Source organism: Macaca thibetana, chromosome 6 (assembly GCF_024542745.1).
Source record: "Macaca thibetana thibetana isolate TM-01 chromosome 6, ASM2454274v1, whole genome shotgun sequence".
NCBI classification, from domain to species: Eukaryota; Metazoa; Chordata; class Mammalia; order Primates; family Cercopithecidae; genus Macaca; species Macaca thibetana.
Window position 1 is genome coordinate 33561195 of NC_065583.1, and position 21164 is coordinate 33582358.

The window sequence follows — 21164 nt, forward strand, 5'->3', positions numbered from 1 at the left end:
GGCCGAGCCAGCGTGCCCAGCCTCTGAATTTTAAATCTTAATATTAATATATGGGAACGGAATAAATCAGGGGTTTACAAACTGTGACCTGTGATCTACATCTGACCAGCCATTTGTTTTTATAAATAAAATTGTACTGGAGTCAGTCATGCCCATATGTTTGTATACAGTTTAGGGCTGTCTTAGAGTCACAACAGCCAAGTTGAGTAGTTGTGACAGAGATTATATGGCCACAAAAACGGAAATATCTGCTATCTGTTCCGTTAAGAAAAAGTTTCTCAACCCCTGGACTAAATGAACCTGTAGTTCCCTCACAACTGGGGTTTCAGTAATTCCATAGTTATTTTTACAGAGATACTGCCAAACCTCATACTTTCATTGCAGTGTAAACATTCAGGATCACTACCTTTTCAGCTTCTCTTTTGACTTTTGCTCTGGGTTCAGCTCCTTTTTCTTTTGCTTCTTGCTGGCTATAAGAAAAGGGAGGACAAAACAGTCATTCCTAGCACCCAATACATATTATCCTAAAGGAGAAATGTCTCTACATAAAAATGGTCCATTACTTCTGTACCTCCACCAACTTAGCTTTGGAGTAGAAAGGTAAATACACACCCCTCTACATCATTGTTCTTGTTCTTTTGTTTGTTTGCTTTCTGTTTTTTTGAGATGGAGTCTCGCTCTGTTGCCAGGCTGGCATGCAGTGGCACGATCTTGGCTCACTGAAATCTCATTCTCCTGGGTTCAAGCAATTCTCCTGCCTTAGCCTCCTGAGTAGCTGGGGCTATAGGCACGTGCCACCACACACAGCTAATTTTTATATTTTTAGTTGAGATGGGGTTTCACCATGTTGGCTAGGATGGTCTTGATCTCTTGACCTTGTGATCTGCCCACCTCAGCCTCCCAAAGTGCTGGGATTTCGGGCATGAGCCACCGCGCCCAGCCGTTCTTGTTCTCATTGTTGTTTAAAGAAGACACACATGCCATAGTAAACCAGCACATAAATTTTTATGACTATATCTCTTTTGAAAAATAAAGATGTTGTTCTTCTCCCCAGAAAGCTTCTAAGATATCATTAGACATTAACTCATTTTCAATTTATTAGCACCTAACGATTACACCTTTGGATTATTTGACAGTGACCTATGCCTGCAGAGAACAGAAGTCCTAGTCCTTTTATGCCATTAACTCCTGGGTAATTTTGCTCTTAGCACATGGCCCTTTCGTGATGGTGATTCAAGTACCTCTCAGACTATTGAAGAACACCAGAAGTCAATGGGCTGAATATATGGCTTTATAATAGTAAATTTCCAACCCAATGCAAAGACAGCCTTCATTATCTACCTCCTGGAGAAAACTTCCAATGTCACCCCTCTTGCCCACCCAATGCTGATCTTCTACACTCAGTAGCAGAGTGGCTGCCTCTCACTCACAAGAAGGCTTCACACATGGAACAGGTGTTGCCATGGATTTTCCCATCTAGACCCTCAATAGGATCATTCTCTCTGGTACAGGGGAGTCGTCCATTCCTCACATAATGACGATATTCACTGCACAGCTCCTGCCAAATGAAGGAGATTTTAAGAATCCAATAACTAAACACTAGAACTCTTCCTCCACGTTACCCCTTTAAAAACTAAAACATAATGATTGCATGGAAAAGGTGATGTTGAAGGTTAATATTAGCCAAAATGCTTTTCAGAGACCTAGGTCACACATTATTTGGAACATAGATTGCTGTTATTTATCTCTTAGAAAACCTTCAGGTCAAATATTATTCTGCACTAGGTACTGTGAAAGATACAGAGAAGAATAATGTATGGCCTCTTAAATTGGTAAAGGAATTTGTAGTATGCAGAATAATACCCTTCCACCAAACACATCTAAGTCTTAATACCTGAGACCTGAGAATATGCTACCTTACACAGCAAAAAGGACTTTGCAGATATAATTAGGTAAATAACCTTGAAATGAAGAGATTATCCTGGATTGCCATAATGGGCTCAATGTAAGGCTCAATCACGAGGATCAGTCCTTAAAACTGCAAGAGTGAGATGGAAGACAGAGTGAGAGGGAGATACAACCACAGAAGAACAGTCAGAGAGATATAACATTGCTGGTTTTGTAGATGGAGAAGGGGGTCCAAGAACCAGGGAACATGGGCAGGCTCTAGATCTGGAGAAAGAGAGATGGATTTTCCCCTGCAGACTCCAGGAAAGGAATACAGCTCTGCCAACCCTTTGATTTTAGCCAAGTGAGATCCTTTTTAATCTTCTAACCTGTGAAATAAGATAAGAAGTTTATGTTGTTGTTGTTTGCATTGTTTTTTATTTTATATTGTTTTCTTTTATTTTACTTTAAGTTCTGGGATACATGTTCAGAGCATGCAGGTTTGTCATATAGGTATACATGTGCCATGGTCGTTTGCTGCACCTATCAACCTGTCATCTAGGTTTTTAGCCCCTCATGCATTAGGCATTTATCCTAATGCTCTCCTTCCCATTTCCCCCAGCCCCTCCCGGTGTCCATGTGCTCTCATAAGTGGGAGTTGAACAAAGAGAAGTTTATGTTGTTTTAAGCCACTAAAGTGTGCTAATTTGTTATAGCAACCATAGAAAACTAATACAGAGTTTTTAATTTCTTTGAAGAAAACAGGTAGAGGCAACTATAAGTCATAATAAAATGAATGATATAACTGAAATATTTTTTAAATTGTTGGCATATCAAGTGATAGAGTTCTTAAGTATATTGTACAGATGGGAAAATCTTTAGGGAGCAGTTAACACACAATCTGAGCCGTGAAAAGTGACCAGAATTTTTTTAGACAAGAGGGATATTCTGACTGTGAGTAATGGAATATAGAAGGTAAAGTTCATTGTATGTTGAAGAATTGGTGAACTGTCCAATGTGGAACACCCCACTGGACAATGAGATTAGACCAATAATGACATTAACAGCAATAAATATAATATTACAGAGTGACTACTTAAGATATGTGTGACACTGTGCTGTTACACATTAATAAGTTTCTTGGGCCTTCATAAAAATAATATACATAATAATAATGTCCTTATCTTATAAGTGAGAAAGCTAATATACAAAGATGTTAACTGTAGGACCTTACTGGTAGGGAAATGAAGCAAGAATTTGAACCCTGGCAGTCTGAGCCTAGAGTCCAGTTTTCTAACCACATTGTTTTTGTGACCACATGATGGAAAGCCATGAATCAATGCTTGGGATGTCCAAGAAACCAAAAGGTGGCCAGTATAACTGGCACATGGAGAACAATGTAGAATAATAGGAAATGTGACCTGTGAAAAGTGTCAGGGATCAGACCGCGTATGGCACTTCCAGACACTACAAGGACCTTGATTTTTACTTTGAGTGAGATGAGAAGTCACTGGGTAGCATGACCTGCCTTATGGTTTTAAATAATTACTTTGGCTTAAGAGTTGAGAGTAGATTGTAGAGAGCAAAGGTAAGAGCAGTAGAAATTAGATATTCTAAATCACACAAAGACAAAAATGAATAATGAGGACCTAAGGCATAGTCTGCAGGAATAATACAAATGGCAGAAGCATGTAAAATCTGATGTGCATCATGGGGCTTAAAGCCAGAACTTGTGGTTCAATTCTTGGTTCTCAAGTTACTAACTACATATAATTATAATTATATATGATATTATTTTTATCATATAATGTTTATGTTAACACATAGTAAATAATATATTAGTATATAATTGCATTATATATAACTAAATATATTTCTTAACTTCTTATGTCAGTTTCCAAGTCCTCTTCTATAAAATACAGATAATAATATGTACCTTCAATGGCTACTACAAATATCAGTCATAAAACTTTATGCTATGATGCATACAGTAGCAATGAATGTACAATTATCATTATCACCATCATGTGAGATGTTAAAGAATGCAAACTCAAGACTCAGAGATGCATTTATCTCCTCAAAATCTTACAGAGAATTAAGTGGGATAAAAACCTAGTTGTTGCTGTTTTTAAGGTAAACACCCATATTCAAAAATGTACTTGAGAAAAATCTGAACATCTGTCTCTATTAATTTGCATTCAGACAGTAAGATTACAATCTATATATACTTCTTTCTTCGGTAATATAATTGACACAATCAGGGGAGAAAATGGTGATTGATCTCTCTACTGCACGAGCAATTAATAGATTTAGTGTGAATAAATTGAATAAGGAAAGGTGAGTACTCTTGTATATGGGGATCCAAACACATTTTTTCCAGTTTGCAAAGTCAGTAAGAATACTGGAATGACGGGGAGGGAGTAGGAGCCCTGCCTAGGGAGACTGATCACTGAATATTTATGTGACTCTGATGATCTCAAACAACTACCTGTACTGCTTCTCTCTTAACTTTTTCAGCCTCAACTTTCCCTTTTTCTTCTTTATTATTTTTCTTCTCTTCTTCAAGTTTGCTGTAATAGAAAAAGAAGATATAGGCTGAATATGATTCCTTACTCTTTTTGGCAGTACATTTTGAAAAGGAATAAGGATCTTCCAAACCAGTAGTCAGATTCAATCTTCAATACAAATTTATCTAGTCTAAGAGGTGCTTTTGCTTTGACCAATAGTAGAGATAAATTTAGTTGTTTACATTACCCCTATAAAGAGGAATAATTATAAAACAAGCATGCATCTTTATCAGTCCGTGGCCCTCAGGCAATCTTATTTTTCGTAGGTTGCTAATTTTAATTAACATTCTGAATAAAGCTACAATTGTCTTGATTTTATTTCACTTGTTAAACTTTTCCTCTCCAAGTAACTACCATATCAGTGATAAAAGCAAAGGGTGATGCTAAGTGAGATAAACCATGTTTTACAATAAACTAAAAATTTTAAATATTATTTCAATGGAGCTAATATTGAAGTTGAAATTCAAGGTTTGGATTGCACTAGTGATTCAAGTCCAGTTAGATTCAACCGCTAATCTTTGGGGGTCGAACACAAGCCTAATATTCTGGTATTCTTGCCATTTTCTACTGACATATAGTATGTTAATGCTGGAAAATCCTTACCATTTACTACATTTAGTCATTACCACAACACCAGCAAATTGAACGGGTGAGAGAAAAACCCTGGCTTCTTGAATTTCAGGCCACTTTTCTTCTAGTGCTCTACTCCGTCAACCTCTCCTTTTAGGGAATTGTATGCATCCACTTCAGGTTGGATCAAGACATGTGAAAGTTAGGAGGCATTAACTTTGCACCTCAATAGGTATTATTTAAATAAGTCTTTTTCTCAGTATTTATTTTAGGATTAAGTTCAAGAGCAGATTAAGAACCTAAAAAGGAAGAGAATTAGAAGTGATAATAATTAACTTCTATATTGTCCCACAGTATGGAGCTGTGGTCACAGGCTTACCTACACCACTCAGCAAAACAAAGGCCTTAGAAGGCCCTGAACCTGGCATAACAGGGAGACGTTTTAGTAAACATTTAGAGTATGAACCCGTTTCCTAAAGGTTTTACTCCACACTAAGCCACTTATGAATGTATGCATTATACAGTAATGTCCTTGAAAGGATAAATAACAATCCTCCCTATTCCATTTCTTGTTCAGGCTATTTTAATAGTCTTTATGTACTGATCCCACAGATTTCCATCCAGCTGGCTTTTCCTTAGCTCCTATCTGAATAGACTAACAAATCATAAAATGTCAGGAGTGGGAAGGACATCAAAAAGATCACCCAATCCAAATCATGAAACTTCTGCTCTCTCTTTTTTACAAATGAAGTTTATCAAGTGTTTAAAGAAAAGCATTAAATTGAGGCTTTTCCCTTGACTTAATTAGAAAATAGAAGGATAATTGAATAAAGAATAGTGTTGTCACTTTATGATTCAATATTACTTAATGTCTCATCCATCTGCTTTTAAACCTTTCTAACATATAACCCATGGTCTATACTCTGCACATGCATGAAGGATCTGAGACTCAGGGGCAATCGTGGGTGAAGAAATTCAGTGGGAGAGATGGGGTGGACACTCACAACACGCTGGCACACATGGCACACTTGTTTCCATGCATTTTGCCATCTGGGTCACGGACAGGATTATGCTCCCTGGTGCATGTAAGTGTTCCATTCCTCACTTGGTCCCGAAATTCACTGCAGATTTCCTGGGAAATGAAGAAAATATTTTCTCAGAATAGTTTTCTATCCTTCCTGCATCTTTTCTTATTATGAGGAATACGTAATGTAGAGTAAAAAGTAAAAAGAAAAGTGATAACATGTAGTCGTAAATCAGTAAGTATTTACAAAGCTTCGGTCGTCAACAAGTATATTGTCCCAGCACTATAGCAAATCTGAAATTATTTATCATCAAAAACATACATGTGTGTGTTGTGTTGCATACCATGGTCTATAAAAGCTAGGAAAGATCAGAGGTGGGAAGATTCCATAGGCAGGCTTAGATGAGAAGCCTTGAAGGAAATGAAAATACTGCTCACTTGTGGTTTGTCTTTAGGGGTCTGAGAAAGGAAAAAAAAACTTGCTTAACCTAAGAAGTACATATATATTTTGTCCAGGTATGGTGGCTCACACCTGTAATTCCAACACTTTAGGAGGTCACCACAGGAGTGCTTGAGCCCAAGAGTTCAAGACAAGCCTGGACATAACAGCAAAACTCTGTCTACAGAAAAATTCAAAATAAAAATAAAATAAAATAAATTGCCAGGCATGGTGGTGCATGCCTGTAGTCCCAGCTACTCATGCGGCTTAGGTGGGAGGATCACTTGAGCCCAGGAGTTTGAAGTTGTAGTGAGCTTTGATTGCACCACTGCACTACAGCCTGGGCAACAAAGTAAGACCTGATTCAAAAATAAATAAATAAATTTAAAAAGACATATCTTTATAAATAGAGAACAGAATAAGTTTGATCCCTAGAGAAACTGACATATTTCTGGAAGTAAATTGATTTAAAAAAATTTAAAACTAGGAATGGGAGATGTGGATTTGAAGCAAGGGGGTAAAAATAGGAGTGGAGAGAAGGGGGAATATGTTAATATCACTGGAAATATCTAAGAGGATTTAGCAGCTGATCAAACATAATGGATAAAAACAAATTTTCAATTCTAAATGATCAATGAAAAGATAGTTTCACCTAGCAGAAAGACTTATTTAAAAAAAAAATGAGTCAGTAAGAAGGTAAATTTTAAACTGTGTCAACTTTTCCCCAAGTAATGATGAGGTGTGTACTGTTGTGGCTATTGTTAAGAAATAGAATAAACAGGCTGGGTGCGGTGGCTCACACCTGTAATCCCAACACTTTGGGAGGCCAAGGTGAGTGAATCACTTAAAGTCAGGAGTTTCACACTAGCCTGGTCAACATGGTGAAACCCCGTTTCTACTAAAAATACAAAAAAAATTAGCTGGGCGTTGTGGTACGCGACTGTAACCCCAGCTACTAGAGAGGCTGAGGCAAGAGAATCACTTGAACCCGGGAGGTGGAGGTTGCAGTGAGCCTAGATCTGCACCACTGCACTCTAGCCTGAGCAACACAGCGAGACTCCATCTCAACAAAAGACAGACAGACAGACAGAAAGAAAGAAAGAAAGAAAGAAAGAAAGAAAGAAAGAAAGAAAGAAGGAAAGAAAGAAAATAAAGAAAGATAAATCTTGTATGTAGCTATTACATGAGAATAATTCAACATTTCCACACAGATAAATTTGGCTCTGCTATGCATAAAATTATAAAAGCATGGAGAGTGGACTAAAAATAACTGGAAAGTCAGAGGCCCTACTTAATGAACTTAATTGGGTGCAAGAAAACTACTACTTGCTCCATAGCTGGGTGGTGACAAAGCTCAAATATGATAATATATGTGCTTTCATTTTGTAAATTAGAATGATTGAGATCTTATACTCTCTATTTCAAATAACAGAGATATGAATAATGTAAATTGAAATTAGTAAATGGCATAAGTTAATACTCTAACAAGAGAAATCTAATAAAAGCCAAATATGGGGAAAATTCCTTACAAAAACTTAACACTCCACTTTTTATGAAATAAATCTCAAAATTTGAATAATTATGAAATAAAATTGGTACCCTGGACACTTCTAAGCAAGACCCTTTCTGTTCAGGTTAAAAATGTTCTTCATTTGTTTCAGGCATGAAAATTAAGCAGAAAACATTTATTCTAATGAGATAAGTAAAGAATTGCAAAGAAATGAAAAATGTCAGGACACAGCATCAGCATTCCTGAGATTATTACCTTTGCAGCTTCTCTTTTAGCCTTTGCTTTTGCTCTTTCTTCTTGTTGACTGTAAGAAACCGAAAAGAAAAAAGAGAGAAGAAATGGATCTTTGCTGGTTTTTTTTTTCTCTTTTCTGAGATGGAGTCTAACTCCGTCACCCAGGCTGGAGTGCAGTGGCACGATCTCGGCTCACTGCAACCTCCACCTCCCAGGTTCAAGCCATTCTCCTGCCTCAGCCTCCTGAGTAGCTGGGATTACAGGCACGTGCCCCCATGCCCGGCTAATTTTTTTGTATTTTTAGTAGAGATGGGGTTTCACCATGTGGGTCAGGCTGGTCTCCAACACCTGACCTCATGATCTGCCTGCTTCAGCCTCCCAAAGTGCTGGGATTACAGGTGTGAGCCACTGTGCCCGGCCAGAAATGGATCTTTATATAGTAGAATAGATCCTTAACTTTCATAGCTTGATCATTTATTGTTTTGACTATTCTCAAACAATGACAAATATCCACCCATAGTAATTTATAATTTTATTAGACAATAAACAATTATGGTTCACTCTACCTCAAGAGAATGGTGTGCAAGAGAAAGCCCCTGAATTAGGGAGTAAACCTGTTTAACTTCCCAGTATATGTACTGCAATAGTACTTTCTTATTTGCTGATTCTTTTGCATGTGTGATTACTCTTTATAGAGAGGTAATATTTTATCTTCTGAGAGGCAGTATAGTGTGGTGGTTAAGAAGAAAGACCCTGGAACCAAATTCTATAAGGAAAACAAGAAGTACCTTAACTTCTCTGTGCTTTCCTCATCTTTAAGTGTGTGTGAAGGATAAATAGAAGAGGTAATAAAAGTACCTTTCTTATTGGAATGTTATGAACATTAAATGAGTTGCTACATGTAATGCAATTAGAACAATACCTGGTACATAATAAAATAATTGGTACAATTGTTATAAGGGTTTGACATCATCATTATTGTCATTATTGAAAGGAAACTTTCCTTCCAAAGCTAGGCATATGATGGAAATGAACTGAAAGTGATAGCTGTTACATTTTGGATAACTAACAGTGTTGCAAATTGAGCTTCATGGATTGGATCTACAACATAATTAGATAGATAACACAAATAGTTCAAAATGTAGAAAAAAATTACCTAATTTGTGAAAATGTTTTAATGTGTCCCAATCAACAAAAGACTTGCACATAGATCAAACTAAAACTTTTTGAAAATTGAAAAGATTTTTTTCACATGGTATGAAAGTGTGAAAAACAGAATAATTCTCAAAAAAATCAGTCACCTTTGTTAACATATCTATAAAACATGAGGTGATAAAGGTTATTTCTTTTCAATAAAGAATTTATATATTTATGAAATAAACTGACTAAAATAGATCCAAAATTATGGGATTGTTCATACATCTTTATATGAAAACTGATCTAACCTTTATCACAAGTCTAAGTTGACTAAAACATTTAAACAGCATTTTCTTTCTTCAATGGAAAATTGTCAGAGGAGGCAGCAAAGATAACCACTAAGTGGCAGAATTAGTTTCCTGCTACTGAAAGATTAATGTAAGGGAGAACAAAAAACAGGTCGAAAGGCCTTGCTAAGTGATTATATCCCACATCAAGAAATACATTAACTTTTTCTTCATCTATAAGTCCCATATCCTATCCTGACTTTTCCATCATTCTCAACTGTTCTGGGCCTTAGTTTTGTTTTTGTTTTTGCTTTTTATCTGGTTTCATCTATTTCATGTGGTTGTTGTGAAGACTAAGTGAGATTAGGTAGCAAAGCTCTTAGCAAGTGTCATATAATTATATGCATTCAACATTTGCTGTGACATTATATGGTCATCATCTTAATTTTCCTTCTAATAGATTTTTAGTGCTCCAAGCCTCAAATGCTATGGGAAAATATACTGGATTATATTACTTTCTATATGGGAAGACTAAATAAATTAAGTCCTTTCTAAGATTCTTGGCCCATGGGAAATAAAATGGGGTTATTTTTAGTCAAAAATCAAGAGTTTAAGAAAAGCCTAGTCACACTTTTGAAGGGCCGGCCATACCATGACATTCATTCTAAAGACCTATTTTAGGCACCCTATAAATAGACTCTCAACTCCTACATAATAAAATCTCCATTCTTGTCTTTCTCTGCTTTATTACAAAGTCAATCTTCATCATGAGCCCAAATCTTTCTTCCCATAGCTCTTTTCTATTTTAATTATATTCCTTAAAATTACATAGAATAAGTAGGAAGAAAGATAGTGAACAAAAAATCTCATAAATTTTCCATGCATTGTAATATTTTACATGTAATCACATGTATTTCCTATTTCATCTGAGAATGTTTTCAAAAGACTAAAAGCAATTAGTATAGTTATCATGAAGTATTCTCTTCTCTGGGTGAATGATTCTAGGTTACTTTTTAAATGCCATAGAAGAAATTATTCTGCACTTCACTTTTTTAACTTGTGTTCTTCCTTGACAAATAATAATTGCACATATTAATTGAATTCAGTGTAATGTTTTGGTATATGCATACATTGTGATGATTGAATCAACCAATTTACATAGTTGTCTCTTGATACTTATCTTTTTTGGGAAGGTGTAAGGGCATTTATAATTTACATTTTTAATATTTTTGAAATATGCGATACATTATTATTAACTGTAGTCACCATGCTGTCCAATACATCCTATAAACTTATTCCTCCTGCTTAACTAAAACTTTGCACCCTTTGATTAACATTTCCTCATTCCCAACCCTCACCCTTATCTACCCTCATTCTCTGGTAAGCACCATCCTACTCTCTACTATTAGTCAGCTTTATTTAGATCCCACATATAAGAGAGGTCACACATTATACGTTTTTCTGTGTCTGGCTTATTGTGCATCTCTTTATATCATAATAGAAAGCCTCCACTTGTTTTATTGTTGCTGTTGTTTGTTTTTAGTCCATTTAAATATGACACCCAAAACTGAAAGCTACACTGAAGAAGAACATGTATTATTCACAATGGTTTGAAAACTTCCCATGGAAATTCCCACTGCTCAATCCTCAGATGCTATGGGGCTACTGCTCTACTCACAAGAAGACCTCACACATGGAGCAGGTGTTGCCATGCATTTTCCCATCTGGGCCCTGGATGGGGTCATTCTCTCTGGTGCAAAAAAGTGGTCCGTTGTTCCTGGATTTGCGGTATTCACTACACAACTCCTGTGAAATTAAGGAGGGAAGTTGAAGGTGTTGAACATGGGTTGAATCAGATTGCAAAAATAGCTAAAGCTTGTACTGTTTTTCTTAAATGAGGATTAGCAATTGGCTTATTTTAGAATGATTAACTTTGAAAGCATGGATTTTTTAAGTGATAAAAACAATGAACCCATCAACCAAGAAATAGTCACATATGCATATGTATAACTGCACACATGTAAATACACATGAAAACACAAACTGTACAATTGTTTCATACAGTTTTAAGGAATGTATGTGTTCCCTGAACATGATCTGTGGATCCTCAGGGTCATATCCCTCTGAGTTGTTGGAGGAGATACACTCACCTCAAAGGAAGCTGTACTCTTAGATTCTCTTTTGTTTCTTGATTTGCCTTCCTTCTTTTTCTTTTCTTCTTCTTCTGCTTGGCTAAAAAACGATGGTTAAGAAGAGATGAGTAAAAATCATCAAATCTCCATATTAGAAGTGATCTCAAATGTAATTTAATTTTACACTTAACTATGATTAAATTGTTTCAATGTGATGTGCCTAACCCCGTGCTTGCACTGTGAAATCCTCACAATCGCATTATAAAACTACTATTGTAGCCCCAGCATACAAATAAACTGACAGACAGAATGCATAACTCGCCTGAAGATGTAGAAATAATAGGTACAGACTTGGGATTTAAACCCTAGTCCAGAGATGGCTTTCTAAATTTCCAGCGCTCATTACTGTATCTCTAATGACTCTCAAGCCTTTGCTTTAATCTGCCTGTAAAGCCTGTACTTATATCATCCTTGGAATTGCATGGTAAATCATCCATCTTTGAAATCCTCAGAGTGTTAGGAAGTTCTTCCTGGAGTCCATTTGGAACCTGTCTTCCAGGGCTTTCATCCATTGGTCCATTGGCCTCACTTTTATTCATGGAGATAAGTTAGAACTTGTCCTGTTTCCACACTTAAAAACCAAAACTACTTGAATATTTCAAGATTGTGACTGTCTCCTTGCTTAAGTGTGAAGTCTTAACAATCTTCAAAGGACATGAATTTTCAAATACATGTCTCCAGACAGTTTCTCTAAATATTCTTTATTTCTTTCATTCTTATGTTGAAGTGGCCCTCCCATGATTGAACATGGAAATGAAATAGAAAGAACAAAATCATTCCTCATGTTTCCAGCTGCAGGGCTACTCACAAGAAGACTTCACACATGGAGCAGGTGTTGCCATGCACTTTCCCATCTGGGCCCTGGATAGGATCATTCTCTCTGGTGCAAGCAAGTTTTCCATTCCTCACAAGCTTTCGATATTCGCTGCAAAGCTCCTGCCAAGACAGAAGAAGTAAGGTGGCCATATATTTCATTTCTACTTAAAGCAGAAGGTTCAAACATCTGCATTGGCAGAAACTAATGCTCCAGCTCCTTGAGCAGAGGATTTTAACTGTGTTTTTCTGAGATGTAAAATCCAATTCAACAACAAGAAAAACATCATATGCTAAGAGATAGGAAAAAATAAAGCATAGTACAATGTCTCAATGTAATATATGCAATATGTAAGCAAATTCCACTATAATCTAAACAGAATAAAATAAGTACAAACATACAGGGTACAAGAAATCTGAGAACTCATAGGCTGGAACCATGAAATCTGACTGTGGAAACCAGGGAAGATGTCAGGGAGCAAGAACAACTTAGGTGAGACTGTGGAAGTGTAAATAGGATTTGACTGAGCGAAAAAAATGAATTGGGAAATATGCACACAGGTTTATGAAAATAAAATTAGCTGAAAAACACAGATAGGAAAAGCCATGGCACATAGCAGAGCATGATTTTCTGAATGGAGATAAGGGTACAAATAAGAGGAGAGATGATGGGATTAAAGCATATCCTGTATGAGCTGCTTGTGGGTTTTAAGCAGAGCAATATTATGATCTTATTTACATTTTGAAAGTTACTCAAACTATGTTAGGGAGATTGGTTGGACAAGGGAAAGGATAGAATCCAGAGGGAAAGTTAGGAGACTTTTATCATCAAAACTATTGGGGATGATAACTGAGCTAAGGCTTTGGAAACTAATATGGTAATATTTCAGGGATAAAAATCATGCTTTGGGGGGGCAATCAAGGTATTTTCATATCAAATTAGACATGAAATATCAGAAACTCTTATGTAGAAAGCATACATGTAGAATTTCTCTGGAAAGTAGTTGGCAAAAGCTAACACTCTGTAAGTGATAAAACTAGAAGTACAACTCAGTTCTTCAGCTTTTAAACAATTGTGTTTTTGTTGTTGTTTGTGCGGTTGTTTTTTGTTTTTTGTTTTTTTGTTTTTTGTTTTGTTTTGTTTTTGCAGAGTTAGTTTTGAATCGGCAAGAATAGATCAATCTTCCCATATAAATTATCTCAATGCCATCCCCAGATTGAAGAGTTAGGACATTCTGGGGATTTCTGCAGGGCAAAATCTCACCCTTTAGGCTCTTAAAATTTGTTCAAATTATAGCACCAAGTAGGATTTTTCGGATGGATTCCACTCACTGCATATGAGGTTGCTTTTCCAGATTCTCTTTTATTTCTAGCTTGTGCTTCAGCCTTTTTCTTTTCTTCATTTTCTGCTTGGCTGAATAAGAGGGAAAAAGAAGCAGATCCGTTAGGAACAAACACATGCCATGATTTCTCCACAGCCTTGCACTGTTAACTGTTCTCCCTCCTTAGACTGGAGCAATTTTGTCCCTTTATCACTATGTATCAATGAGAAGCAACAAAATATCCTCCAGGATAGTATGGTGCTATTATTTCTTCAAAGTGTCTTTTTAATGTTGAAAGAAAGACAACAATAGCGGATCTGGGAAACTTGCTTTCTGTAAATTAGCTTTGTTGCCTATAGTAAGAAAGGGAGCATCATTAATGTTCATAACAGAGGCACTGAAACTAAAATCATGGTGACATAACCTGAAGGCTGAAAGTCGCCTTAACAAAGCACATCTACTCATCCCCTTGTTAATTAGAGAAGATGAGAGGTAGAGGGGGCCTTGGCTACATCTCAGGATATGACTACAAGCAAGGTCTCCTCCCTCAAGACCATGGTCTATCTACCACACCATGTGTACCCTAGCTTTGCTTTAAGCTTAAATATTTTGCTTACTCATAGCTGTTTCATCTAAAGGACAAGATGTGAAAAAAAAACCACACACACAATAATTTCCATATACTGATAAAACAAATAAGCCTAAATTTGCTTTGTACAATGGAATTGCACAGTATGTGCAGTTAACTGGTGATATTACAACCATATGTAGTTGTCAATCAAAACAAAAAAAGACATAGATTCTAAATGTAAGTTAAATACTTAATTTGAGCTCAACCAAAAAAAAGTAAGAGGTTTCTTAAATTTTGAAAGAAAACTGTCCATTCTAACTTTTTGAGAAACGTTACATTATATAAAATAATACCCATTGTAATTTTATAGGAGTTTTGTGTTGTTTCATGGGAAATTTGACTTTATTCCATTTCTACATTAAGCACGACCTTTGGACTCTTAACTCCCATGGAAGATGAGATACCTATAAATTGCTAAAACAGGCTAGCTAACGTGAAGTTTCAGGAGCGAGGGAGCAACTAATATTTGCACAAGTTCATGTTTGTCAGGACATGCCAGTGCTAAAAGAGGGAGTGCCAGAGGAACAAGGCTTCTTACAACCAACAACTCTAGGTACTTACTCCCAGCTCTATTACTGATCTTTTCCATGTAACATATTCAACTCACTTCCCTGTCTTGAGCCACGGTTTCCCCATCTACGAAGCAAGCTGTTTCTATTAAATTACTTGCAAGATCCCTTCTTTCTTTGACATTCTAAAAAATCTATACTCACAAGTAGACTTGACACATGGAACACAAGTTGCCATGCATTTTCCCATCTGGACCACGAATAGGGTCATTTTCTCTGGTACAGAAAAGTATTCCATTCTTCGCCTGATTTTGATATTCACTGCAGAGTTTCTGAATAATGAATATGAAAAAGTTTAGATATAGTTCTGTTTTCTATGTGTGAATGTTAAATGATATTTTACAAAGAAATTGAAAAAGAGAAATTAAGGATGAAAAATAAAACTTTTAATATTTAGGACCATCCAAAAACTGTGATATTTCTTTCCTTGTAATATCCATTTACATCTTCAACAAATGTTTAAGTTAGGAATATATAAATAGAAATAAGATTTATTTATATTTATGTTCTTTATTAGTCAAATGGAAAGGATAAGTGAGTATAATATAAAAAGCTAAGAAATATAACACTAGTATGAATTAAGAGTGTACAAGTACAATGAAAAAATAATTCATGGAAGTTCAGAGAACTTGTGTCTAAGTTCTATCTTGAGAATATATTCGGGAACATAATGTGGTAAAAAGGCCATCCAAGAGGATTTAAATGGATAAACACACAGAAGCATGAAAGAACATGTTATTTTTAGGTAACTAACATATTTATGAATATAGTGGCTAAATAATTAGTTGGATAAAGAGAAGAATATTTGGGAAATGGTCAAAAGGAGACCTTGAAAATCGAAGACCACTAAACTTGGAAAGGAATTTGGATATTACTTTTAGGCAATGGGAAAATTATAAATGTTTATAGAAGAAAATGGCAAATTCAAATCTTTGTTTTACAAAGATTATCAACCAGATGTGTGGAGGATTTGATTGACCAGGGAATGAAGTTAGAGACACTAATTATATTATTAAAAAAGAGAGAAAGAGAAAGAGGGAGGAAAAGAGAATAGAGAGATAGATTAGAAGAAAAATAAAAAGGAGAAAGAAAAGGAAGAAAGGAAAGGAAGGAGAAAAATTGGAAAAAATGATAAAATAGTAGTTGACAGATATTTGAGTATTAAAATTAAAAGGACTTGATAACCTAGGACCAAGGGGAAGAAAGCAGTTCAAAATGAGGCTTAGGCTAGGTGTAGTGACTCATGCCTGTAATCTTGGCCCTTTGGAAAGTTGAGATGTGAACATAGCTTGAGAGAGGGAGGTCAAGGCTGCAGTGAGCCACGATCCCACCACTACACTACAGCCTGGTGACAGAGAAAAAAAAAGAAATAAAATGTCAAAGCAAGCAAGCAAGCAAGCAAGAAAGAAAGAAAGAAAGAAAGAAAGAAAGAGAAAGGAAGGAAGGAGTTACACAGGAAGAAGGTGGCCTGATGGAGTGGCTTACTTAGGAGATCTGTTGACTGCACATCATAGAAGTCTGGAAAACTGTCTGTAAGAAATAAGTTAGGGTTTCTATAGGAAGTGAAATGGTCTGAATATACTCTAGAATATCTTCAAACATTGGAATTTTATAGCATCACTGACAAGTGGAACCATAGTTTTTTGTTTTCATATTCTATGAAATATGAACACTACATGGAGGATGAATTAAATCTTGAAGATTGAGAAAGATGGAGACCGACAGTGTACAGACCAGGCACGATGCCAATACATCAATGCAAAAGAAAACTATTAAGTGTCTGAGCTAAGAGAGTAGCAGTAGAAAAACAGACAGGTGACTAGTTACAAGATGCTTAGAAAGCAGAGCACAGTATAATTTAAAAGGAAGCACATTAAAATTCAAAATTGATATTGTTTTTGAAATAAATACCTTCACAATAGCTACCACACATTGAAGAATACATGTCACACTTTGAATTTAATGTTTTGATATATCACCTTCATTTACGAGTGCAAAACTATATTATTAATATGACTTGATTAATTTCCTCCATGCACAGCTAGAAATTATAATGCCGTAATTTTTAAATCTAAGTTTCATAAAACAATAACTATAAATTAGTGTCCAGTAAACCTACTAGTAGTGTGGAAAATATTAAACAATATTGAAAATGCATACTACATAATATGCACTCTCACTCACACATACCCCGCACACACACACACACACACACCCCCCACACACACACACACAAGTTGTAACTAGATTGATCAAACTGATTCTCACCAAAATTTCTCTTTTAACTTCAGTTTTTCCTTCAGCTTTTCCCGAATTTTTATCTGTTTTACTGTTTTCCTCTGAAAAACGCCGCTTGCTGGAAAAAATAAAATATATGAGTAGAGAGTCTTCCGATCTTCATGTTACAAAACAGTCATTAGGTAGAGATGGAAAAATATCTAAGTTGTCCTGAGTTTTAGTACAAACACTTTAAAAACACCTCAAATACCCAAAAAGACCCTTTAATTTCACCTTTATACCATTTCCTTCCACTAAATGATCTTTTTTCTCATCTCCCTTTCTTAAAAGAAATTTAAAACTCTTCAGCTTAAATTCTACCTTTTTGAAGAAGACGTTCCAGTTCCCAAATACAAATGAGTTCTACGTGTATTGCTGTGTTTTTGTATCTGAATAGTCTTCTCTTATGCAATGGTTTTTATTCTATTTTGTAATATATAAATATATGCACATGTCCATGGTTTATTTCTGCTACTGAATTTAAGCTTTTTGAGAGTGGGGGATCCTCATTCACGTCTTCATTCATTCATTCACTCATCATTTACTGAGTAATTATGGTTTTTTGAGCATGCGTTGGCTGGGCCCTGGGCATGCAGGAGTATATAATACAAACACATACCCTGCCCTCTTGTAGTTCTTGAGGCTGGTAGACGAGACTGAAAGTCAACAAATACTTGGAGAAATAATTGTATAATTGCCAACTGTGATGGTGGTTATAAAAGACAATTACTAAGGATTATGAGAATTTAGTTTCAATTAGGGAGGGACTTTAGGAGTTCTTATCCAAGGAAAGATAATCTGAAATGTAATCTACAAGAGGAGGGGACATCAGCTGGCCAAGACTGGGAGGAACTGGCATAGGACAGGACACAGGAAAGGGCTCGTAGAGCTCGAGAAGCCGGAAGTGTCATGAGATGTCATCTAAGATATCTTCATAAATGCGATAATTTGTATGTTGTGAGATCTGCCCTTCTCTCAAGGTCATATGTCCCAGATAAAAAGATAAGAGTAATCCAATTAATCTATAAACCTGAAGTATCTAAGAGTGTTCCATCAACACTATTACTATGGGATAATTACTTAAGAAAAACAAAGTCTTGGTACCTGCTTTTACCTCTATTCTACACTAGAATTAGTTCACAAAGAGATTCACAAAGGTCACAGGCGAATGTTAAGAAGTATGTTGTAAGTCAGTATTTCAACAGGAAAATGGAATCCATTTGTCCTCAGAAATAGACAAACATCAGTAGCACCTACTCACTAGGTGGCATTATGATTTGTGGAGGACATACATCAGCTCAAATGGTTCTCAACAACAAAGCTTCCTTTCAAAGTTATTTTTACTCATCAATCCAATCAATCTACACTTCGACCTTTTGAGTCACTCTGAAAAAACTGCTTCTATACTCACAAAATTTCAGCACACAGGGCGCATTTGTTGCCATGCATCCTGCCATCAGGGCCACGGACTGGATCACTTTCCCGTGTACAAAAAAGTCTTCCATTTCTCACTTGTTTTTCATATTCCTTGCAAAAATCCTTTGAAAAGACAATTATATTTATTTTACTTCATTTCATTTCAGGATATTTTATTTTTTGAGACAGGATTTTGCTGTGTTGGTGGAGTGCAGGGGAATGATCATAGCTCACTGAAGCCTCCAACCTCTAGGCTCAGAGATCTTCCCACCTCAGCTTCCTAATTAATGGGACTACAGACATGCACCACTACACCCAGCTAATTTTTTTTCTTTTTTGGTAGAGACTGGATCTCATCATGTTGCCCAGGCTGGTCTTGAATTCCTTGGCTCAAGTAATCTTCCTGCCTTGGCCTCCCAAAGTGTTGAAATTATAGGCGTGAACCACCACATGAAGTCAACACGTAATTTTATTTACCATTTTTCTACTTTTTAACCTAGAGACTTTATAATAGATTTATTACCACAAAACATCAAGTCTAGAAGTTGGCATATACATACAACATATTAATGAGAACTACTAAGAAATAGTAATTATATTGTCAACTACTTGGCACTTGTATGCATTATGTGGTATGTTTATTATAAGGTAAAAAAGAGCCTTGGAAAAAATAAAGCTGATCAAGAGTTTTCTTGGATTAAAACTGGGTATTTCTTTTTAACTTTCAAATCAGTAGGCATCCGGGGATCTCTTTCATGAGGTTCCAGCACAAACACAACAAAACGCAGCAGCCAAATCACACACACACACACACACACACACACACACAAACAATTGTGAGAAGATGAGGTGTCTAAAAGTGACTTAATATGGATCAAGTCAAGAATAATTCAACCTAGTTTGTAAGTATAAAGAAACAAGATGCTATCCAACAGTGTTACACTTACTTTAGTTGATTTTCTCTATGGATCTGTGGATAATTTTTGTGTATTCTGCCTTCTTTATCCATGATCATTTCTGACATTGTAGAGAGACAGTACATCTAATTTCCTTTCACCCTCACCTTAGATGGATAGATCATCAAGACTGATACTGATTTAGAAGAGCTAAAAAAGGAGTGACTCTCCCACCCCCCCCCAAAAAAAAATCCAAGAAAGATTTGTTTTCAGATTTCCTGATGCTTTGGTTCACTACTTTCAGGCTACTTTCTGTGTTTTGAAAGCTCTATGTGATGAGGGCTAAACTTTACAAAAAAAAAAAAAAAAAAATGATACTCTAAGCTACTCTAGGCTTGGGGATCTCTATGTCATTAAACATTTTGTGGTGGGATATAGTACTACAATATGACCTACAAAAAGTCCTGGTCTATAACTTTCTTTTCAACTGTGTGACCTTCATCATTCCATTTCAGGCAAGAAAACATGGGCATAAAGAGCATGGCTAGGAGTCAAATGACCTGGGCCACTGTGCCTCTCACCCAACTGGGAGACCACAGTCAAGTCCCTTCTTTGGAAACACAATGTTACTACTTCTACAATGAGGTTTTTGGAACAGATGCTCTGTAGGATCTTTTCTAGATCTAGCATTCTTTGGTTTTTTTAAAAAAATAATTCAACTTCCATTGGGATGCTTTAACAGAGAATCCTAACTGCTTCCTATTAAGAAGGTATTTATTTTTGGAGGAGCAATGGATGTGCTCCAAGCGTCATGGTTGTAACAATCTAGAAATAGAGACGCAGAAGACAGTCACCTGATAGTCAGCATGGTATACAAAATTAATGCTCAATGATTCTCATAAAAGAAACAATGATAATTTCAGTTTATAAGTTGTGACTCATCCAAGGAGATTCTGAAGAAACACTGTGTATGCAACCTAGTGACAAGTTAATTATAGGGAACATATTGAGCCATCACAATAAAGCAGTCCTATTCACACCATCGTGCCCAGTGACCCCACAAAACAATGACCCTAGCCACAGAGAGGAAGAGGGAAGCACAGAGAGACCTGATGAAAAACAAAGGAAAATAACTCTCTGTGTTTATGAAGCAATAAAATGTTAACTATCACTGGATGACCCAAAGTTTTAGACTGAAATTTAACAACCACCACAAAAGAACTCCTTTTCAATCCTTGGCAAGTGTTGCATAAACTGTAGATGGTTCTGAATACTTAGTTTTCCTAAATGTAAACCTTTAACACCCTACTTAGGGTGAGAGCTTTGCTTCATTAAATAAGCATTACGAACTGAAGGGCTAGTTCTTGACTACCAAAAGGTGGTCTTGTTTCTT

At 36.1% G+C, this 21164-nt stretch overlaps 1 protein-coding gene across 1 annotated transcript in view; it reads right to left on the reverse strand.

Annotated features, from left to right (window-relative positions):
* The window catches only part of SPINK5 (serine peptidase inhibitor Kazal type 5), a 74672-nt gene that overhangs the window by 25088 nt on the left and 28420 nt on the right, over positions 1 to 21164 (reverse strand). Inside the window, exons 9-20 of the mRNA XM_050794055.1 lie at positions 18871 to 18998; positions 17451 to 17538; positions 15327 to 15454; positions 13993 to 14074; positions 12656 to 12783; positions 11806 to 11887; positions 11334 to 11461; positions 8253 to 8301; positions 6029 to 6156; positions 4376 to 4457; positions 1431 to 1558; positions 407 to 470 (exon numbers count right to left, since the gene is read on the reverse strand). Of these exons, the coding sequence (XP_050650012.1) occupies positions 407 to 470; positions 1431 to 1558; positions 4376 to 4457; positions 6029 to 6156; positions 8253 to 8301; positions 11334 to 11461; positions 11806 to 11887; positions 12656 to 12783; positions 13993 to 14074; positions 15327 to 15454; positions 17451 to 17538; positions 18871 to 18998 (1215 nt within the window). The remainder of the gene's footprint in view (positions 1 to 406; positions 471 to 1430; positions 1559 to 4375; positions 4458 to 6028; positions 6157 to 8252; positions 8302 to 11333; positions 11462 to 11805; positions 11888 to 12655; positions 12784 to 13992; positions 14075 to 15326; positions 15455 to 17450; positions 17539 to 18870; positions 18999 to 21164) is intronic.